General features: G+C 34.4%; 3 protein-coding genes across 4 annotated transcripts; all 3 read right to left on the bottom strand.

Annotated features, from left to right (window-relative positions):
• Positions 1-233: 233 nt before the first annotated feature.
• On the bottom strand, positions 234-3,165 carry LOC110790083 (late embryogenesis abundant protein Lea14-A-like). Its single transcript, XM_021994824.2, has 2 exons — positions 2,860-3,165; positions 234-745 (listed from the first exon to the last, which is right to left on the bottom strand). The coding sequence occupies exons 1-2, from the start codon at positions 3,063-3,065 to the stop codon at positions 463-465; spliced, it is 489 nt and encodes a 162-aa protein (XP_021850516.1). The 5' UTR covers positions 3,066-3,165; the 3' UTR covers positions 234-462.
• Positions 3,166-8,247: 5,082 nt separating this feature from the next.
• Positions 8,248-11,206, bottom strand: LOC110788700 (probable WRKY transcription factor 75). The gene is made up of 2 exons (XM_021993347.2): positions 9,782-11,206; positions 8,248-8,789 (listed from the first exon to the last, which is right to left on the bottom strand). Exons 1-2 carry the CDS (start codon positions 10,261-10,263, stop codon positions 8,609-8,611), a joined length of 663 nt encoding a protein of 220 aa, XP_021849039.1. The 5' UTR covers positions 10,264-11,206; the 3' UTR covers positions 8,248-8,608.
• A 130-nt stretch (positions 11,207-11,336) lies between these two features.
• Positions 11,337-18,012, bottom strand: LOC110790065 (uncharacterized). Of its 2 annotated transcripts, XM_021994803.2 has the most exons (10): positions 17,536-18,009; positions 15,065-15,201; positions 14,792-14,965; positions 14,178-14,414; positions 13,971-14,071; positions 13,776-13,848; positions 13,607-13,675; positions 13,355-13,462; positions 11,982-12,107; positions 11,337-11,695 (listed from the first exon to the last, which is right to left on the bottom strand). In XM_021994803.2, the coding sequence occupies exons 1-10, from the start codon at positions 17,888-17,890 to the stop codon at positions 11,501-11,503; spliced, it is 1,575 nt and encodes a 524-aa protein (XP_021850495.1). In that variant the 5' UTR covers positions 17,891-18,009; the 3' UTR covers positions 11,337-11,500. The 2 variants fall into 2 exon arrangements, with proteins under 2 accessions (XP_021850495.1, XP_056693586.1); XM_056837608.1 differs by lacking the exon at positions 15,065-15,201 and having other exon boundaries at positions 14,792-14,955; positions 17,536-18,012.
• Positions 18,013-18,798: the final 786 nt, after the last annotated feature.

Raw genomic sequence — 18,798 nt, 5'->3', positions numbered from 1 at the left:
TTTGAATTGGGGTATGAATGAATGTATGATCATGCCCCCATAGGCCCATATAGAGTGTCCTTTACCGATCCGTTTCTTTTGTATCATTGTACCAACTCCTATTTTTAAAAATCCTAGTTACTTACACCTCTGCCAGCAAAATGATCACCTTTGACGATTTCAGTTTCTTATTGAGAACAAACAGTTTATATAGGGGGACAGACAACCCACCAAAATGAAGATTTAATTAACAATTTAAGACCAAATGAGTTCGATCATTAGTATAAAAACTCAAGCTAAGCACCAAAACAAGTGAAAGTAAAAGTGAGACCCCCCAAGAGTAAACTTTTTTCCTAAATAGTAGTATAACCAAGGCCCAAGGGTGCCCATCATGAAACTATGACAAGAGGTGTAAAAAAAAAAAAAAAAAAAAGGTGTATGTTTATTCTTGTTTCAAACATGTATATGAAGGAGGTACGTTGTTCATTCCTTCTTGTCCTCGTCGTCTCCTCCTCCGCCAAAAAAGTCTTTAATGGAGGGAAGCTTGATCTCTCCCTTAGAAGAAAGAGGAATGGTAAAGTTTCCAATGATAGGGAGGTCGATAATGAGACCTATTTGTAGCTCATAATCAATGTCCCAATCCCTGAAAATATCCCGAACCAAACTCACTATTATGTTATGTGGCACCTTCATTGGCACTTCCACCATTGTCGTCTCCTTTCCTCTAATTGATCCTGGGTCTGCGATGTTCCCGGATACTATCTCCCTGTAAAAATTAACTTAACTTCTTTAGTTCATAATCAATTAGAGAAGAAACAACATTTCAAGTATGGAGTATCAAACATTAGGCATCATCTTAACATTTGTTCATTTTTGGTACTTTAATGTCTCATACTCCGTACAAAATTAGTGCATGACGGTATCACCTAAGACTTTTTATCACGAAAGAATGGTATTCGACAAAGACACGGTAGGACTTGATTGAGATAGAATTTAGTTTACGGGATTGGGTGAATGGTATGAAGAATATGCCAAATCATGGAATGCATATATATAATTGAATTTGACTTTTTTATTCTTCATCTTTAGATATCGGCATCTTCATGATATAATATCTCTGATGCGTGCGAATTTATTTAAAAAACTTAAAATTGTATTATTACAACTAATCACAATAAATATTAGACACAAAAATATTCGCAAGTTCATATTTAAAAATATTAAGGTCATGCTATATAGGTCAATTTTGCAATCTAAGTTCATATTTAACTAAGCATAACTATTGCATCAATCAAAAAAATCTATGTATGTAAGAAATGTAAATAATAATACAAAGTACTACCTCCGTTTCAGAAAGTTCTTTACAGTTACTATTTGCACGGACTCCAATGCAATATTTAACTACTAATATATCCAATTTCGTACGTGAAAAAATTATAAAAAGTTGATATTATGAAAATACATATCGAGACCAATCCAACAAGATTTTACATGTAACGTTTTGATGTATATAATAGTGAGAATTTACGGACAAAGTTTTCATGTTTTGGACACGTATTCCAAAGCGTAAAGAACTTTCAGAAACGGAGGAAGTAATAAACATTTAATTAATCAGTTTTTTAAAATAATAAATAATCAGATTTACTTTAATATGTAATTATGAAGAGCTAAGGGATATTTTAGTCTTTTAGTTGGTGGACACCAAAAGCGTGATTACGAAAATAACCCTCCCCTCTTGACTTATATAATAAAGATAAATAAGAAGTCTTTGATATATAGTACTTATTCCCTCCATGATGAAGCATTAATCAAGTTTATTCTCACTTGTTAGTGACTTAAGGTATAATTAAAGTGCAAAAAAACAGAAACATGAATAATTAAAGTTGCAGGTTGCTAGCGGGCATTTTTAATCATAAAGATCATACAACAAAATCTAAGAATCTAGGCGGGTTCATGCACTTGAAAATCAAGAAGATTTCCAAAATCTTTGTGTTTAAATGGCATCTCATAATCAAGCACAACATGCATATGTTATTAATATTCCATAAATCATCAATTTCCCGGGACTAGCCTTTGGTAAATTAAAGTCATGGAACTCACAAGTTACGTAGTATAAAAAGGAAAATGTTTGGTTGATCCTAAGGGTTGGCAATCTCTAAGATACATATAACATAAAATAATATATAAGCATAATTAATTGGAGAGAGAAAATGTTATATGTAAAGTTTCAATGCATTTGTAACCAATTAAAATTCAATATAGAAAGGGTTACCAACCCTTAGGGTCACTCTATTATTGTCCGTATAAAAAACAAAAGACATACCCTTTTTTCCGAGAGTCTTCACTTTATTACAATTTACAACCAATGCTTTAATTTTTCATGTGTTCATTTGGAAGCTCCAAATGAATGAATAAAGAAAAAAAGTCTTGAATGTATCTAGAAAATTAGTCCATTTTTACTTTCAAAATAATTTTCCTTAACAACTCCCCTATACCAAAGTATTTCTTAGTTATTCAAATAGCTTTATTAACATTAATTGAGCATATTGATCGATTGTTCAAACGGTAGGGAAAGGGAAAGAGCATTATTAACCCGCAATTAGCATGAATGATGATATGTTGTTCTATTTACAATTGTATATTTTCCGAGAACATATCATGCTCTCTCGTATTCCTCATCCAACAATTCAAGCAAATGTGAAATCAATCAACCAACCAACCAACCAACTTGACTAACAATACCAAAAAGTTACCTTTCAACAAATCATCGGCAAATCAATCAATCAATCAACAAATTAAAAATCTCCAATCAAAATCGAAGAAATGATCACAACATATATAAGATTATCGTTGGATGAAAATATTGAAAAATTTACGGACCTGCCATCACATCTAAGAACGTAGGAGATCTCACAAATGGGAATGGATTGAGAATAAGGATTCATAATACCAAGCTTAGCGTTGTAAGTAACACCTTCTCTGTTAACACCTTTAAGATCCACATCTTCTATGCTTGCTTCTGGCTTTGGCATATCTGCGATCTTCTCTGCTACGAACATCTTTGCTTTATCTATTAATCCCGACATTTTTCAATTCCTCTTTTTTTTTTTTTGTGATTAAGGAAGATGATTAGCTCTTTCTTTTGTTGCAGGGATGACTCTTCTTGCGGATTACCCTTTATATAGACGGAGCCTAATGGAGTAATGGAGGTAGAGGTCTTAAAACGAGTCACACGCCCCACACGTATACGACTTTTTGTTACATTTTATGATTTTCTTTCATAATTAAATATCTGATTACTTTCCATTAATGATGATTATCGTTTGTTTAATCTCGATTTCTCCCCTATTTGGTTAGAATTTTTTTATTTTTTAATAAAGGAAAGTTGGTTAGTTATTAGGGTAAAAAGAGATCTTTGAGGTAAACAAGTTAGTACCCGTGTCATGCACGATTTCATTAAAAGGTTAACAATTAGTTTATTCAAATGTTACATTAATAGAGTGACAACGGATAATTTTAAAGTGGACATTAGTTAATAATATTGATTTTTAATACCAACAACTAAAAAAGAAGTTACTCCCTCCGTCCCTTAATACTCGACCCAATTTGACTTTTTGCACTACAATATCATTATTACTACTCCCTCCGTCCCGGAATACTTGACCTGTTTTCCTTATCGGGCCGTCCCTTAATACTGAACTGTTTCTAAAAATGGAAATATTCTAACAATATTATATTATTTCTCACTCCACCCCTATTAACCCACCTACCCCCCTACTCCATACAAAAAATAATTAAAAATTCAACCCCTACTCTCCCCAACCCCACTCTTTACCCATTTCCCACTAACTACATTAAAATAATACCCCACTATCAACTACTACCTATTAAATTAAATAAGTCAATTCAAGTCCCTTAAACTCTGTGCTGGTCAAATCGGGTCGAGTATTCCGGGACGGAGGGAGTAGTAAGAAGAACGTTTGTAAAGTCCAATACAATCAAACCGGATTTTCAAAGAGTCAATTTCTCTAAATCAAAAGAAAGGAAAAAAAAACACTATTTAATCTTTCTCTTTGCATACCAAATAAAAACAAACTTCTCATTGCAATGTTATCGTACACAAAAATAAAACATACTCCCGTGGAAATGGTGGAATCGACATAGAGACCTTCGTACTTTGTAAGTTATGTACGGAGTAGTTGTTTTCGGTTGAAAGCGTGGAATATGACGGTGGGACACGTGGTGAAACACGTGTATCTCCGCGTATAAGCCGTAATGTCAGATCTCAGATGCGGGGCCCACCTCGCTAATAGAGCTCACCTAGTCACCTACGTCGAGGTCATCTGGACTCGTGAACATTAAGGATGCCGTCAGTAATGTTCAAACACATGGCCCATGGGTTATGGGCTAATTGAATGATGGGCCAGTTTACAAGGAATTCGTTTCAATTTAATGAGATTTCATAAGTCCATAATTTCCATTTAATGAGATACGGAGCCCAAATTTTTGGCTGCATAGCTATGTATGCAATTTTGCATGCATATGAGGTTCAACTGCTTCGTTTTAGCAGTTTCAACCTTCCTTTTTTAGTGCATTATTCTGTTCCCTCTTTTTTTTTTTTTTTTTTTTTTTAATTTTTAATTTAATTTTTTTTTTCTTCTAAATATTGTATAACGCTTGTTTTCCTCAAAAAAAATCTCATTATTTGAGTAAGCTGCAAGCACACATAAGGAACAAACAAATGGACATTTAAAGTAACTTAATGAACATTCATGTCCAAAAAATGAACATATTATCTATTTTTCTATATACTTCTTCTATTTATTTCTATTTCTATATGCTTCTAAATTTTCTGATTCTTTCCTTTCGGCTTCCACTTTTTCGCTAGACCGGTCTTTTTTCTCTTTCTATCGCTTCCTTATTTGCAGATTCTTTTCTTGTTGTTTTTGCCTTCACTTCTTGAAGCCTCTCTTAATACCACATCTTTCATTTCTGAATCGGTTTTTTTCTTTTGTTGGCGCATTCATATTAACCTTTTTCCTTCCTGCATGAAAATCATAATGTTGTTAGTTGAACATTGTTCTGTATAAATTGAATATAAGACTTGAGAAACTGAACATCACACAAAGTGTTCTTATTCATGAAGATATGATAGTTTTGTAAGTTGAATTTAGTTGAATATGATTCGTTTATAAGTTGAACACGAGACTTGATAAACTGAACATCACACAAAATTGTTCTTATTTGTGAACATCATCTTTTATAAGTTGAACATGATGAGTTATAAACTGACCATGACAATATTTAGAAAGTGCCAATTTTGATATTTTAGTAAAGAATAATGAACATCTGCTTATTACTGTTGCCACTTGCCTTTTAGTTGAACATGATTCTGTACATACATAATTCTTTATAAGTTGAACATGAGACTGAGAAATTGAACATCACACAAAGTATTGAACATATATTAGTTTTATAAGTTGAATTTAGTTGAACATGATTTTGTATAAGTTGAACATAAGATTTGAAAAATTGAACATCACCCAAAAGTGTTCTTATTTGTGAACATCTTCTTTTATAAATTAAACATCATCTTTTATAAGTTGAACATAATGAGTTATAAACTGAACATGACAATATTTAGAAGGTGCCAAATTTGATATTTTAGTAAAGAATAATGAACACATGCTTATAAAATTTGAACATGATCTTTTAGTAAAGAATAATGAACATTTGTTTTAAAGAGTGCTTTTGGCTCGTTGTTTGATGGTATACTGCTTTTTTTATTAATGTTGATGCTTGCCTTTTAGTTGAACATGATTCTATATAAGTTGAACATAAGATTAGAGAAACTGGACATCACACAAAGTGTTGAAGATGTCATAGTTTTATAGGTTAAATTTAGTTGTACATAATTATTTATAAGTTGAACATGAGACTTCAGAAACTGAACATCATACAAAGGTATTGAACATAAATTAGTTTTATAAGTTAAATTTAATTTCGTTGAACAACATCACACCAAAGTGTTGAACATATCAGTTTTATAAGTTGAATTTAGTTGAACATGATTCTTTATAAGTTTAACACGAGAGTTGAAAAACTGAACATCACACAAAAGTGTTATTATTTGTGAAAATCATCTTTTATAAGTTGAACATGATAAATTATAAACTGAACATAACAAATTCATAATTAATATTCAGTAATAACTACCACAACCACCACGAACAACAATGCCAACAACAATACCAACCACAACAACAACAATAACAACAACAACAACAACAACAACAACAACAACAACAACAACAACAACAACAACAACAACAACAACAACAACAACAACAACAACAACACAATATCAAGTTACCAAATGTAGTTCATTCTACAATTCTAAACATCGAACTTTATAAATTAAACATGAACGTTGATAGATCTAAAATCGCAACATAAAATTGTTGTTTTAAAAAAAATGAACACCTACATGTATTATTTTGAACATCGACATATATTAATTTGAACATCTCCAACCACGAAATCAATTAACGACAATATGTAAATTAAAATCACAATCAAATTTAGTGACGAAACTAACAAATTATTAAACACGAATTCGCAGCAAATGAACCTTGAATAAATGCAAATTAAAGATTAATTTACAATGAAAACTCACGAATTTCATACAAATAAACATGGATTGGCGTAAAGAGAGGAAAGAGATATTCGACGGATCTGATAAAAAATTTGCCGGAATCGATTAGAAATTCGACAGATTCGACCAAAAAATCGATAGATCTGACCAAAATTTGACATATCCGACCAAAAATTCGACAAATCTGACCAGAAATCCGACGAATCCGACTTGAAATTCGCCGGAATCGCATGAGTGACCGTCACTGTGGAATCCATCGGAGTCAAATTGGAGGTGTAAAGAGAGATAAATATGTAATTTGATTGGAGAGAATGTGGAGGTTTTGATGAAAGAGAAAATGGTGAGAGAAAAATAAAATGGGGTTTGATGAGAGAGAAAATGGGTAAAGGTCAGAGGCGAGAGAAAAATGGGTATGTATAATGTAGTGTGTCTTAGCTCATATGCATCTAGAGATAGATGCATACCTATGTAGCCATTAATTATTAAGATACGGAGTATTGCCTAATTTCAGTACCAAACTACTGAACTAGGCAAACATATTAAAAATTTTAAGGGACTGATATGGTCTGGTCTGATTTTTCTCGTTTTGTTTGGTATGATCTAAATTTTTCTGATATGGTTCAATCGATATTTTATGTGAGTGTCCATTACTTTTTCTGGTCTAGTCCGATCTACACTGAATTTTTCTTATTTGCTCCGACTTAACAAAAAGTACTACGAAGTATTAAAAATTAACATGAGTAATAGAAACAAGGTTAAGGTGAAGAAAACATAGCCTAGATACCTTAAAAGTCATTCATGTTTTTAATTTCATAATGTATCCCTAAGCACAATAAAATGCTACACTCAAATTATATTTTACACTTAACCCTATTTTTGCGCAATTTGTATTATATACCTAATGTATATGTACAAGTGAAATATTTGAACTATATGTTTTTTGGTTTTGAACTATAAGTTCATTCAGTATATGTTCTTCGTATTTGAACTATATATTCATTTAAAAATAGGGTGCACAATAAGCATTGTGCATCCGGTGCATAAACCATATTTTGCAATTCGCGAAATGGATTACAGAAGAGTACAAATTCTACAACACAGTACCAAAATGTTATCATGTTGGTTTAAGTGGAAGAAAAGAACGAGTCTGAAATTTGTTGTCATCTCATTTTTAGATTTATCATTGTACCATCATGTAAATTTTTATCCTACCTTCAAGGGTAGCAAATTAAAATTGTTATTAAACTAAATAACGTTTCATCTGAAAACCAATAAAATAATAAGGAAATGAATACTAAAAAATTATAGTTTCTCATTTCTTTTTTACATGACACAATTATTTAGGCACATTTGTCAATGCACGATTTCAAACATTAATATCTTTCATTATGGATAAAAACAAATTATAAAAAATTGATATTTAAAAAATATTTATTGAGATGACTCTAATACAACCTTACACGACTATGTTTTTTCTTATGTATAAATCACAAAAAGCTGGAAGTCAAATGAGCTTGTGTGATTAGTGTTAAATACTCAATATATCATGTAAATAAGAATTGAGAAAGTATATACTAGCTTGTACTCATAATTTTACAGGATTATAAGATGGTTATGTTATCTCCTCTTTCCTACCTCATACTTTAGCTATCAAACCAAGAACATCATCTATCAACTCCAAATTCGATAAACTATGCATAATAGGTAATAAAACCTGTAAAAATATTTGTCTTGTAAAATAATCTTACATATGTAATGAGCCTGACTATATAAGAAAGAATCAGCTAAAGTTAATTACAAGCTATCTGTATCAAATATTATCATGTATATATGTCCATTGATTACATGTACATTTCATATGTATATGTATATGTATATGTATATGTATATTCTTTGAAGAATCTTTAACTTAAATGTGGTTAATTTAATGTATAAATAAGTTAACAGGTAGAATATTGATCAACAAATTAAAACTTAGGTTAAACTAGAGAGAAATTGCATTTGGTTAAGGAGAGGAGAAAGGGCTTCCATCAACTTCTCGCAAGGGTGATTATGAACTCCTTCGTATGTAGTTACAACAATCCCAGAGTCCTTGGATAGCCTCTGCACTTGTTTCTTCACGTTACACGTAATATGTGTGCACCGGTAGTAGCTCCTGTATGTGTGTACGTTACACATTACTCCCTATTAATTTGTATAATCTTAATTCAATCATTAATCAAACATGTATGATATGAATATATGATGCATGTACATTATACAAAACGGAATAACTAATTTTGGCAGTCTAAATTGGCCTATCTATACCTATTAACTGGTCTATTCAGTGGCGGACCTTGAATGGTTTTAGGACGGGGGCCGGTAGAGCAAATTAAGCAATATACTATATAATTATACAATTATACGCAAATTTTAGGGGGGCCGTAACTAGAAATACACTACAGAAATTTTCTTATCTATAGCTAGTATTTAAAAGTGAAACCATAGATGATTAGATGACACATATCATTTCTTTCTTTCATCCATCAATTTGGTAATTTTTTTTTTCATTCTTTGTGTTGTTTGCTACTCCGTATATTTTACAGTTGTAACATTTCTTTCACTTCAACTTATTCATTCAACATCAATCCACCATTTCGTTCATATGTTCATTCAACCTCTTCTACAAATACTCAAAATCAATTTACCATTTAATTTATACGAAGTATATTTTTTCAATCTTTAAATTACACCTCTATTTAGATCATATATTCACACTAAAATCACCTATGTTACTCGGACTTTTCATTTTACCTCAAGTACCCGTGTCAGATCCTCGACACTCCGACATGGGTACAGACATTGCGACACTTCATTTTCGACTTAAATCATGGAAAATTTCACAGTTTAGCCGAGTCGGACACTTGAAAACGTATCCATGTCCGACACTAGTACTAGTACCCGAGTCCAAGTAACATAGAAAATCACAGACTCTTGATAAAATTAGAATTTTAAAAAATGGCTAAACAACCACTATGTTAATGTCCGTTCTTTAAACGGACTCAAGAACAAGGTATTCTTAAATGATGGTACCATCATCTATACTCCCTAAGGAGAAAAATTGTTTACCAGGCAATAAAAACCTAGACAGTTTACATATATACATACCTTGGGTATTTGTTATTCTTGACGGATTTCTGACCATATTTCCTCCAACGATATCCATCATCAAGGATGTCTTCTGAACTCCTTGTTTGGAACGCAAATCGAGGAACTTCCCTAGCTTTTCTTGATCTCGGACTACTACTAACACCACCACTACTACTAAATCTACTCTTGCTGTTTTCCATCTTATTATCAATATATCCTTTAACTTCTTCATTGCTCTCACTGTTACTACAGTTTCCACCACCCAAAAGATCAGAACTATTGCTTTGATGCTCAAAACAACTAAGAAATTGATGATGATCATCGTCACTAGCAGTATTAGCAGTTGGTGAATTGATCAAAAAGCTGGACCAATCAATGTTATCCGAGACAGTTGTTGTGGAAGCTAGGTCGATATTATTTGGTTGAATGCATTGAAGAAGTTCATAATGAGGTGAAAATTGTTGAACTTGAACCTGTGGGATGTTTTGCTGGTCTTCCATGAGGGCTCCACAGATAGATGAAGATCAAATCAAGAACCAGAGAAAGATATAAAAGCCGTATGAGTATATGATGAGATGGGTGGAAGGTGAGAAGGTTGGCCAGAATGAAAAAGGAGGGAAAAGGGAGTGTTTGAAGGAGTTCCAAAATGGGAAATGAAAGATAAGAGGCCAACAAAAATACACCTACTTTGTTGGTTCAACTAACCATTACATTTGTATAAGGGGTTTTCCTACAAATATCCAATTAAGTTTGCATTTTATCTAATTTGAGTAGGAATTAATCTGTCTTTATCTTAAAAACAAAGTCCATCAATGGTGAATTGCGAATATGTGGACGCAATGACGCATATACATACACAAATTACACGGTAGCTTCCTGCAGAAATTTTAAGTATGTTAATTTGTTAAACTTCGCCACCAACCTACATAGTATATACAAAGTAGTTTTTTGCTACAGGGTTTACTATAGTACAGTAGCACGGAGATTTTTTTTTTTTTTTTTTTTTTTTGCGAATGAGCCACAAGCCCAAAAGGGCGGGAATAAGAATCGATCTCAGGATCACCTGAACTCGGGATAGAAGCTTTAAACAACTGGGTTATCCCTCACTCTCGAATACGGAGACTTCTAGTTATACACAACAAGTACTAGATAAATAATTAGTTAAAAGATACAATGCAACCATGAAGAGAGTTATTCCGTGAAGGCTTGAAGGAGGGATATACTTATTTATGGTACGGAGTATTGTTTTTGTAAGCATGAAGAGACTCATGTCCAGAACTCTGGCCAGAAGAGATAATGGAACCATCGACCATATATGGAGTAGTGGAGTACTTCTTATACATTGTTATGGATGCACAAACCTCGATATTATAATATTTTGACTCACTTAATTAGAAGTCGTGTATATTTTTACACAATCAGTTGCTCAGTTGCCACTAAATTCTCCAAATCATGTCATGTATATTTTAACATCAAGTTGGCTCATGTTTGTTTGAGCGTTGTTCAGTCAAAGATTGGAGTAAATTTTAAGCTGAATTGGGAAGAGTTTATGATTAAAATGTGATGCAAAGAATTTCATGTTCTGAACGACAGAAAAACAACTTTATTCACGAATATGAACAAACAAATTATTCCAGTTTCTAGAAACTAACTCGGTGAAACATGTTACAATCTGGCAATTTGTGGAAAGAAAACCAGTATTTATTAGATACCCAAAAATCAGAGACTGGAAACTTGTTAGAACAAAGGCTTCTTCCCATTCAGCAAACCCATCAGATGATCGAAGACATGACTTCCCCCGTCCCGTAAACCAGAATGCATGTATTCATTAGTTATCCACAGCCTTATTCCGGATATATGTTTAGCAGTTTCCATGGCCAGATCAAAGTTCACATACATGTCCTCATAGTAGAGTGCAGCTGCTACAGGAACCTATCAGCATTGTCATGCATGTTAGATGTAGGGGCAAACCAAGAAAGTAAAGGGTCAATAAAAGCAGCAACAAAACATTTAAATTCTAGGGGATAAAGACAGGCTTGACACAATAAGAAGTTCCAAAGATCTGCAATTTAAGCGAAGATACAAGCTCTAAACCCTGGATTTTAATCATAACAATTACGGCAAAGGGGTTAAGAGTCTAGGCCTCTAGGGGAGAGTCCGACAGAAGGGAAAAAACAAATCAGGACCCAAGCACATGTACAAGGCAGGGGAATCAGACCTTATTGTTCTCCAGTGCTGCTACGTCATATAATGGAGGCCAATCTTTTTTCTCTGACAGTATTTGGGACAGCTCCTTTAGATGTTTTAAGGCAGAAATCTCATCAAACATCCATGGAAATACCATCTGTGCAACAAGAGTTTCACGTTAGATTAGATTACATGAGGAGAAGTTAACGGCTACAAATTTTAATATGCAAGTAACACTCAGCAGAACATTGACTGTGGATCAGACATCATTGAACTATTTTTGTTGTCAATGACAAACAAAGCAAGCAAATGCGTCAAACAGGTAAGCAAGTACCCTTTTATCTCGGCTCCCGGATAAGAAAACAGAACTTAGTTACGGGTACAAATTTTTGTTCATCTGCGTTTTAACACAACTATGTCCATTTCTGATGGAGCCAAAGATTCATTTATTCTTTTGGCTATGGGATGTAATGGACTAAATCAAAATGGCTCTTAAAACCTCTTCGCTTCCTTTCCATGAAGTAGAAGATGGTCGTCCCGTTGTCATCCCGTTATCGCTTCTTGGTCAATTGGAAACAACCTCTCTGCAATTGCAGGGGTAAGGTTGCGTACGTCCGACCCCCCTTACCCCGCTTTTTGCGGGAGCCTCTTTGAGGCAATGGGGTAATGATAATGAATGATAATGAATGCGTTTTAACACAACATATGCTGCAAATTACACTGACTTCACACAGAATTGTTCAAGAAATTCTTGTGTGAGACGAGTGTAAGGTGAGACATGGACAGCTTTAAAACTGATATGGGGTTGAGCATACTAACTTGGGTATTCTGGGGTGACTCTATGAGGAAATGGGGTCACATTTTCCATTTCATGCTAAAACTGACTGTATTGCAAATTCATTGAGAACTTTGTAGGAAGAGACTCAATGACCCAAAATACCCAAGAAAGTTTGTAGCCAAGGAGGATGTGACACTTGAAACAAACAGTGGTGGTGGTGGCGATTGGTGCTGCAGTGGTGCTATAGCCAATGGGTGGGCCGCGTAGTGCCGTAGTGTTACATCATCGTGTCGGAGCTAGAAGCCAATTAATATCGTGTAGAGGAGATGAAATTAAGTCCTAGTGAGGAGGAAATCAGGTTTCAAGGATTTGGAGAAACTATAAAAATGAAAAATGGGGGAAAGGGATTTGAAACATCATTTAGGGGAATAAGGGGTCTTCTTACACAATCAAACATCCCCAAAGATACATAATAAAACGCTGGATGGTGGGTCTATCATATGTTGCACAGTTGTAGCATAAGTAGGGATTCAGCTTCAGCCCATTACCAGAACTGAGCATACGTTATATCCCAATGATTAATTACTACTCTACGTAATAATCAAATACAATCTCAAGAAAGTTACCTCTCCCGTAAAATATACAGGACGCCCTTCTTTTGCTGCTTTGATTGCGTCAAACTTGCTTCCGTTGGCCTCCCTTATTCTTTGAGCAGCCCACTGAGATGGAGCACCCTGCAGAACCGAAAACACTAATCATGATTATCATGAAATCTTTGCTAGACATGCAAAAGCAAGCATTTATGCTCCAATGTATGCATACAGCTTGTTTTTATTATTTTTTTTAAAAAAATCTGTACTGATAGAGACTAAACTTACTTGGCAGTAAATCACCTCGTGAAGTATCGCATATAGTGGGTTCGTGTTGAAACCCCCCCAATTATCAAACTGCCATCAATGAAAGTTTCAAGCAAATAATTGACATACCAAGTAAATAATGGAGTCAGTGTACTTGAATTACAGCCTTACAGGTATTGATTTTACTTACTGCATTCAGAAAGTAATAACTGAGTTGCTTTTGTGCACCTGGAGTTATAACAGGATCCCAGGCTCTCTCAAGCCTGTGGAAAACAGAGGAATTAAGGGAAAGAACAAAGAAAAGACGAAATTAGGAAGACTAAAGAATTACGGTATATAATTTTATTCCAGATTAAGTAAAGCACGTTATCAACCAGATACTTACAAGTAATGCAACCGCTCAAAGCCAGTACCAGACCCTAGACCAGCAAGGCCAAGAGTTTGAAGTCCCCTTGGGGTTAACATTCCACCAGATGGTAGAGGCACCTTCGTTCAAGAAAACAATATGATACAATGACGCCCAACTAAGTTTATGACATAAGGCAATCCAAAATATTTGAAAAGTGAACTTATAATTTGTAGTATGTCATACCCCGCCTTCTTCACAATTTTCTAAGTATTTAACAATATTTCGAACAACTTCAACATCCTGGGGAAATCTTTCATAATATTTCTCATTTTGCCGCACAATCTTTTCAAAGCATGCATGATACACGGCATCTGCAGTACAGCCATTCTTAATTGAAGGAATTCCGCCTGTTACAAGGACTTGCTTTAACCCTTGTGGGGCAAAACTTAAATATGTAACAGCACAAAAACCCCCATAGCTCTGAAAATAAAAGGGAAAGAAAGGGTCATTAATTTTTATTACTTAATAGTGACAAGGAGCTCAATAATTAGTATGCAAACTACACAGGCAGATATCTCAAAATAGAATAAGACATGAATCCTAAACACCTAGGATCAAAAGAAAAGAGAACACAAACGAACATTCTTTTGTTTACTCTATAAATACACTTCTTTCCACTAGACTGAAGAGTTGGAGCAAGCATGGAAAGGTTATGGCCTTATGGGGAACAAATACTAGTTAAAACTTAGTTAAGATAAACAATACATGAAACGTAAAAGATACAGCATCTGTACTCGCAAGCTATGAATGCAATCATGCAAAACAATCAAGAGACAAGTACCAAAGTCAATTTATACCTGACCCAAGATAGTCCAAGGCCCAGCTTCTGGAACAATGCGCTCTCTAATGAATTCAGCATCGTTCACAATGTTGTCTGCACGGAAATGTTTCAAATATTGAGCCAGATCTTCTGCAGATTTCATTTGCCGCATAGAAGATGTGTTCAAGGGAGTTGACAAGCCTGTTCCACGCTGTATAAAAACTGCATCAGGTAACTCCAATAGGAAGCCAAGAACCATAACCTAATCCTAATAACAGTATTTGCAAATGAAGCTTCCAAAAAATCATGCCTGATCCAACAACACAACACGATAGCCTTCACATGCTTTACCAATCCAACCATTTGATTCAGTAGGACGTGGAGACTCAAACCCAGGTCCACCTTGCAGATATAGAAGATATGGCAGTGGTTGATCTTCCTTACCAGCTGAGAGAAAAGGGAGAAATATTGATTTCTGAGCCTCAAGTTGGCAAAAGTCCATAAACATGCGGTTGTACCATACATATCACATTAGCAAGAGTGCCAGATAGACAAAACTAGATTTCTACATGCCCACTTAAGAGACATTTGGTTGCAGGTAAATAAAGGAGGAAGTGTGAGTTCCTAGGAAGTGCAATATGGCAAGTTGTTTGGTTAGCATGAATTGGGCGTAATGGGGGAATTGGAACTTCTTTTTGAAGTTGAAATTCCCATGGAACATGAGAAGTGGCTTACCTACCCTCCCCTTGGTAAGTCACAATTCCCATGTCAAATCCCATCAAGTACAAATGTCCGACTTCAACCAAACATCATTAAGCTATTTACTAGGAATTAACTTCACATGAAATAAAACTTCCCATGGGAAGTTACTACCCAAGTGAACCAAAAAAGCACTTAGATGGACCCTCATGATAAGTACGACCCATTTTAGTTGTTTTTCAGTTCAAACATTTTAGTAACAGGATGGCCATTAACAACTCGGACCAAATGTATGAAATTCCAATTGTACGTTCAGCAGTTGCATGCAAAAAAGTAATGTTGAACTAATTAATCCCTCATCTTAACTTACCATTAGTTGTGAGTTGGAATTACTAGCCCTTATCCCAAAGAACCAAAACTATCTTTAAACTTATTAGCCCTTGTTAAACGAAACTTATACCCTACTAAACTCGAAACTTATGTTCTTAAGATGGAAAACCAGGCTATAATGACGAAGGTCGAAAAAGGTTCCTACAAGTTATTTGGGCCATTAAGTACATCTGAAGAGTGAAGCATGAATGCACCAACAAATTCCCTTCTTCTCTAGCTTTTCTATTGGTAACACTTATAAGAAACTTTGTGACCAGAATCCCAATGTGAACTGGCATGCCTTTGTTTGGGACAGATACACGTTCCTAAACACAGGTCTACAATCTGGTTGGCACTTCAAGATAGACTTAAAACCAAGTCTAGACTACATCTGTGTGCCCTCTGTGGTTAGCAGTCTGAGACTAGTTCTCATTTGTTTTTCAACTGCAGGTTTAGCACTGAGTGCATTAATCTGATTCTGCAATGATTGGGCTTCCACACTCACAAAAACAGCTTGTTCCAGCTCCTGAAATTGGTACAGATACTGCAAAAATTCCTTCAAGAAGAAAGTCACTTAGTTATGATGCAATTGCGGGTGTGGTGTCATGTTTGGAGAGATAGAAACTCAGCTATTTGGGAGCGATCTGTTCCAACTACAGTCAACACTACTCAATGTATCTAGTTCAGTGTTAAACACATAATTAAGATATCTTAGGCAAGAAAGTGAGCACTAAGGAGTGACAGAGATTGGTTACTCTCTCTCTATATTTAGTTGCTGGTCTTTTTAGCTCAGTTAGTTGAGCTTTATTTGGAGACAGTTTGGGTTTAGGGGTGTCCTTCCTAAAGGGTTGCCCTTTTCCTTTCCTGTCTAGGTTGTGTATTGGTTGTTTTGTTATGTATAAAATCTCTATCTTGCTTGCCAAAATAAAAAAAAAAGTTCCCACACCTGTTAACTTGTTTGGCAATAACTTTTCTGCGCCTAGAATCAAGCTGCTGTGCAGCTTCAAGTTGAATCAAAATGCAGATTATGCAACAGCAACAGTTAATTTTGCGTGTGGTTGCGGTTCGTGTGCACACAACACATGGCGGTCACACATCCACGCGAGCCGGTGGGAGCACATTATTCTTACAGCATAGGTGCACGATATAATGTTGCTATTATTAAGTAAAGTGGGGATATACAAACAGTTCTAGTCAATCTAATGTCATTGTTTAACAATTGTGAAAGTACCCTACCACCAAAACGAAATTACAAAATCCACTTTTACAATTCAAGATTCTTGAGTAAAATAAAAGCTAATCAGTAATCAACTAATCACCCGTAAATCATAATCAAATACAAATAACATATAATCCAACAAGAAAACTGTAGATAACTTTATGTGTTAAAAATTAAAATCGTGCTAAAACAAAAAAGGTAACCACTAATTTCTGCATTACCACACACATCACAATGATCACATACACATTTACACACCTCAACATACAAAATACAAAAGTAGAAAAAAAGCTCCTCCCCTTTTTATACCTTTTTCATGATCCTTATTTATAGAACTCCTTTCCATCAAAAGTTAGATCCATTTTTAACATATTCACATGATACAACCATGTCCGAATGACGTCAATTGATTGAAATCTGATATATACATAATCTAAATCGACAATGCAATTGTGAATTTGTAAAATTTGAAGAGAGAGAAAATTAGATTGTACCGGCAACAACTTCGCGAGCAAAAACGCTGATTTTAGGAAAAGATGAATCGGAGCGGAGGGAGTAATCGAGTGGAACAGTGAAATAATGATCACGAAGTCGGAGTTCCGGCAACGAGAACCAATTCCCGATAACATGGTCAGCCGGAGAATCGCCGGCGTCGGAATTTTTTCCATTCATGGCGGAGTAAGTGGCGAGTCTACGATGAGGAGAGAGAAATTTGAGGTAGTGAGGCCGCGGCTTATGAATAAGAGCAACTGGAGCAGTTGAGTAAGATGATGCAGAGCGACGATAAAGAAGTAGAAATGGGGGTGTTGTTATGAGCGTTGAGGTGAATGGTATTCGAGTTGACCACATTTGTCGCGCCGAAAGAATTGCAGATTCTTTTGGGCAGTTGGGTTTCTTTGCTCATTAATTTTGGTCAAAAAATATGCTACTTCCATACCTCCATGGTCGGAAGAGGACGTATTTTATTTTATTTTTGTGGATAGAGAGTCACAACAAATAATGAGATGACAAATAGACTACTCCCTCATTCTCATTTTTATACTCCCTCCGTCCCTTAATACTCGCATCGTTTTGACTGCACACGCATGCCGATGCACAACTTTGACCACCAATATCTTTAACTACATATTATAAAAACTTATAAAATTTTAATATTTTAAAAATATATATTAAGATAAAGCCAACAATATATTATATACTAATATTAGTTTTCATATACTAGAAATAAAATAGGGTCAAAGTGAATTATGTAAATAGTGCAAAAAGTCAAAACGGTGCGAGTATTAAGAAACAGAGGAGTAGTATTGTTTGATAAAAAAAATATAGAGTACGTATTTTAAGAAAAGTGGAATAGTATATGAAAATTTGAAATATATTATATTGATGATTGATTTGTATGAGAAAGTAGAATACTAATTTAAAAGGAATATAGTATATAAAAATAGTATATTGAGAGATTTTCAATTCATTTTTAATTAATATAGTACATGGAAAAGTGGGAAAATTAATGGCAAAAAGTAAAAATATGACTATAATTTTTGGACGCCTAAAATAGAAACATGACTATAAAAATGGGACAGAGTGGTAGATCTTTACTAAAAATTGGGGTATTATCCTCAACCGAATTATTGTTATTCTTATTCACACAACCATTCACCAATTTGTATGTTAGGTAAGTGCACTCAGTTCTCTAACATTGAATAAAATTATCATACCTATATTAGAACTTGGTCATTGTTAATAAAAACATATATGTT

This window comes from Spinacia oleracea, chromosome 2 (genome assembly GCF_020520425.1).
Source record: "Spinacia oleracea cultivar Varoflay chromosome 2, BTI_SOV_V1, whole genome shotgun sequence".
Lineage (NCBI taxonomy): Eukaryota > Viridiplantae > Streptophyta > Magnoliopsida > Caryophyllales > Amaranthaceae > Spinacia > Spinacia oleracea.
The sequence above is the reverse complement of the archived record's forward strand: the minus strand, read 5'-3'. Positions and strand labels throughout refer to the sequence as shown.